Source organism: Octopus bimaculoides, chromosome 9 (genome assembly GCF_046866305.1).
Source record: "Octopus bimaculoides isolate indiv1 chromosome 9, ASM4686630v1, whole genome shotgun sequence".
Classification (NCBI taxonomy): domain Eukaryota; kingdom Metazoa; phylum Mollusca; class Cephalopoda; order Octopoda; family Octopodidae; genus Octopus; species Octopus bimaculoides.
Window position 1 is genome coordinate 16526379 of NC_142936.1, and position 5000 is coordinate 16531378.

Below are 5000 nucleotides of genomic sequence, written 5' to 3' on the forward strand. Positions count from 1 at the left end.
TAGTGCTTCGCTAAAAGAGACCGATAGAATAAATAATAGATCAAAAAAGAAGTATTGGGACTAAACACTTAAAGATGATGCCTCAATATGGCCGCAGTCAAATGACTGAAACAAGTTAAAAGATTGAAGATACACAAACACACACATCGACATACGCAAACACACATACAAACACACACGCATACGCACGCACGCACACATACACACACAAACATACACACAAACACAAACACCACGCCCACACAGACACACACAAATGCCACGTGCACACACACTCTTTCTCTCTCTCTCTCTCTCTCTCTCTCTCTCTCACACACACACACATACACACTCACACACACACACGCACACACACACAGACAGTGCTCAGAAACTCTCGACAGTAAGGAGAAACAGAAAGGTAGAGTTAGAGAACGGAGACCGACAAGTCAGTGACCGAGCAAAGAAGCTTCTAACGTTGATGGGAGAAAAATTTAGACATTTCTTGATAATGTCATGTTGTACGTAGTTTGAAAATAAGCTTAATTATAGAGCGGAATTTAAGAGATACTTGTAAAAAACATAAGAACAGTGATGTCAAAACGTAGCAAAATTTGAAAAAAAAACAGCATTGTATCGTTTTAACTTACCAACTTATACTTCACTGGTATCAACGGAGAAGGAAATGAACAGTCATTAATATATATATATATATATATATATATATATATATATATATATATATATATATATATATATATATATATATATATATGGGAGAATTTACGAAAAACAACAGACGAAGATGGTGGTGTAAACAACAAATGGATGTATTAGTTCAACGCTCGGGAATAGAGAAAGTCTTTAACGTTTCAAGCTACGCTCTTCAACTGAAAGTAACACAGAAAGAAATAAGGAGGAAAACAAGGAGAAAAAAATATAAATGTAGTGGTCAGCGATCTATCATGACGAATGCCGGACAGAAGGTTCACACAGGAGCTAAGAAAAAGGGGAGATAACAAAGGGGAAAGAAGTGAACCCAAATACGAGATACTGAGGGTGATAAATTGAATATTAATTTCAATTTAAAACCAGTGGTCTAGCATATAAAAAATCTGATAATTCAGAAAAATTGTATTAAATGCGTATAAGAAGGGATGACCACTAAGTGGACATCCAATAAGCTAGAAAGAGCTCAACGACCCAACCACAAAGAAAAATAATGTTCTCCAGAACATTGCTCCAACATTGCTGAATTTTTTCTGGAGAACATTATTTTTCTTTGTGGTTGGGTCGTTCATGACCTCTTTCTAGCATATTGGATGTCAACTTAGTGGTCATCCCTTCTTATACGCATGTATATATATATATATATACACGCATACATATACGCATACATCAAAATAAACTTCATTATACAGTAAAGTTTAAGGAATACTATCACTGCTTCTTCTACAAGCAGTGATGACAAAATTAATCAAAATAAAGGCAGACACTGGGTCGTTTTAACATCGATTTGTACCTTTTATGAATGGAGGGGGAACTATCCTGAAGCTCGGTGACATCACCTCTCCTCAAATCGTAAAAATCTTTCTTGGGATTCTTGAGGAATACAGGATGGCATTTTGCTGCAGCTCTGTAACTAGTATCTCCATTCCGCCATCCGTCAGCTGCTTAAGTTGCAGATTGGGTTAATGCACCAAATATAACAAGAATAATTTTTGTGCCTATGTTCTACAATCTCATCGTCTTTCTGGCTAGGTTTTGATATTTCTCAATTTTTACTTTTCTTTTCTATCAAGTCTGTGATCATGTGATATTACGAAGTCTGTAACATTATGCTTTTTTGTTGTTGTTAGCTATCATATATGATCATGCTTCAATAGTATGGCCAATCTTTATGTAGAAATCCCATAAAATCATGTAATTAGTGGTGGGTAAGAGTGACGATGCTCTCAGGAAAGCCCTGGGCGCCATTGTAAATCAATAGCCGGGTTCTTTCGGAGGATTTTTGGGCTAAGGTCTGTGTATAACTTCCAGAAATCCCTGCTTGGCAGTGTTATTGAGGGCCGTTGCCAGTTCAAAATAAACTTTACAGGCATGGTAGTGCCCTCAAACGCGCTTGCCCGAGAAGGCAGCAGAACGACAAAACCGTTCTGTATGCACTCGTACAGAGCACGAGCATTGTTGACTTGTGGAGTACACTTACTGTCGCGAGCAGGAAAGAGACGGATATCGGCCGACACCGTCGACAATTTCTCACCACCGCCTTCCTTTCGTCAGAAAAGCAGGCAGATTTTCTTTATCTGGTGTCTATGATGAAAGACTTTGTATGTTGACACGATTGAAAGGGCTGCAGACGCGCGCTTTTCTCTTCGGCCAAGCCCTTATCAAACTTTCTCAAGGAAAGTAAAGGTGGCGAAGGAGGTGTTTCCCAGTAAATTTGAGGAAAAGTGAGTGAATGTAGTGAGAATGGCACGAGTAACTGGGCGTAATCTAAGCATGTATCTGTCGGGTGGAATTTACGGAGGAGAATGGAGCAATTACCACGCTGAACAGGGTGACTCAGGATCTGTGGGGTTCCTTAGTCACCCATGGATGGCACTCCCCACTACTGGGGAATTTCATTGCTTATAATGTAATTGTTTGTTGTTATTGATTTTATTGTTCACTGCCCTTTGTTTGTAATGCCCTTTTGCTTTGTGTGTGGCCCTTGTGGTCAGTAAGGAAAGAATCTTTATTATCATTATCATCATCATGTGAGCTGTCAGAATTGTTAGCACGACGGGCAAAATACCAGGTGGCATTTCATCTGTCTACGTTCGTAATTAAAATTTTGTCGTAATCAACTTTGCCATTGATTCTTTTGGGGTCGATAAAATAAGTACTAACTGAGCACTTGGCTCAATGTAATCAACTTACCCTCTCGCCCGAAATTGTTGGCTTTGTGCCAAATCTTGAATCCATATTATAATTAAGGCGATGTGCTGGTAGAATTCATAGCATGTCGGAGAAAATGCTTAGCGACATTTTGTCCGTCATTACGTTCTAAGTTTAAATACTTCCATGGAAAACTTTTACCTTTTATTTTTTGGAGGTCGATAAAATAAGTATCAGTCTAATACTGGGGTCGATTTAATCAGCAAGTTCCCTTTTCGAAAATTTTAGGCCTTTTGCCTATAGTAGGAAAATATTAATCATCATTGTTAAATTTTTTTTTTCAGACCACTCAGGATACAACACCGTATACGTCTTCATCTGAATCTGTTTGTATCATTTATACTTACTGCAATATTGTTTATTATGTGGAACAACTTAGTCAACCGTGATCATATCTATCACCATCCCGAAGAGACCCGGCTGCACAGAAACACAGTAAGTTGATTTCCTTTCTTTATTTTTCCTTTAAATCTTTTTTTATTTGAAGGGTTGAAGTGCTTTTACCAGTGTTATTATCCACTCATTTATAATCAATTTTCAGCATTTAGTAGTAGTAGTAGTAGTAGTAGTAGTAGTAGTAGTAGTAGTAGTAGTATTTTAAAAGGACTGACCTAACTCTTCACAAAGATAAACAGACAAGACGAAGAGCGCGATGCGATTGCAATAGATATTTTATTGGTTGAACGATATTTCGACAGCTAGCCTGTCTTTGTCGAGTTCAATATAAGAAGTGATAAAAATTTTTATCACTTATATTGAACTCGACAAAGACAGGCTAGCTGTCGAAATATCGTTCAACCAATAAAATATCTATTGCAATCGCCTCGCGCAATTCGTCTTGTCTAATAATAATAATAATAATAATAATAATAATAATAATAATAATCATACTTTCAAAAAAAGCAGAGCTAACTAGGTTTGAACAACGGATTAAGCAATACCGGCAAAACAAATTGTTTAGAACTGACCAAAAATGATTTTATCAAGAGATTAATGATGATAAAAAACGTGAAAGATTAGTTACTGATTCTGATGAAAGTCGACGATATACGTGGGTGATAGCATCACCTCGGTATGGACCGGGAATTATAAAATGGCAAAAGAGAGAAGTGAAGAAAATGGATACCAAGACCAGAAAAATGTTGAAAGTACGCGGTGTCTTCCACCCTAAGAGTAACACCGACAGGTTGTACTTGTTAAGAAGAAAATGTGGCGAGGAAAACAGCTTAGGGTAACATATAAAAAATGCCGTGGAGCCACTGTTGAAACACACGAAGAAGGCCGGCGTCATCAAAACTGAAAATTGTCAAACGAAAGAAATATTTAAACAAGAAATGAACACAAAGAAAAGGAAAAAAGCATGGAAGGAAAAGAAAATGTACGGTCAGTTTGCAAGAGATGTGAACGCCAAGACAGATACAGAGGACCGGTGGCTATAGATGAGGAGGAATGGTCTGAAGGTAGAGACAGAAGTACTCGTATGCGCAGCTCAAGAACAAGCGTTAAGGACCAATTATATGAAATGCAGAATAGACAACACTACCGATAACGACAAATGCAGGATGTGTGGTGAGAGGAGTGAAAAGGTATAGTAAATCGTTAGCGAATGCCCGAAATTGAGACAACGCAAATACGAAAGGCGCCATGACAATGTGGCAAGAATGATCCATTGGTGACGCTGTGGAAATCACGGTTTACAAAGAGCAAAAGCGTGGTGTGAGCAAACTTCAGAAGGAGTCACCGAAAATGAGAATTGCAAAATCCTGCGGGATGTAATGATCCAGTGCGATCACCCGACCAGACATCGGAATCCGGAGATTGTGGTGAATAAAAAAGACAGAACATTTATGATAATCGATATAGCATTCCCCGGTGACACAGGATCAATGTGAAAGAAGAAGAAAAAATAAACAACTATGACGATTTAAAGTGGGAAATACGAAGGTTGTGGTCAATGAAGAGATTAGACGTGATACCAATAGTAATTAGTGCACTTGGAAGTATCAGAACTCAACTGCCAACATGGCTGAAAAAGATTGGTGCAAGCGTGAAGGTAGAACACCTACAAAATTCAGCGTTGC

General features: G+C 38.1%; 1 protein-coding gene across 3 annotated transcripts in view; it reads left to right on the forward strand.

Moving 5' to 3' along the window:
• Window positions 1-5000, forward strand: part of LOC106876900 (calcitonin gene-related peptide type 1 receptor) — a 156174-nt gene that overhangs the window by 117761 nt on the left and 33413 nt on the right. For all 3 annotated transcript variants that reach the window (XM_089357184.1, XM_089357183.1, XM_089357186.1), the window contains one exon: window positions 3204-3354. In XM_089357184.1, coding sequence (XP_089213310.1) covers window positions 3204-3354 — 151 coding nt within the window. The remainder of the gene's footprint in view (window positions 1-3203; window positions 3355-5000) is intronic.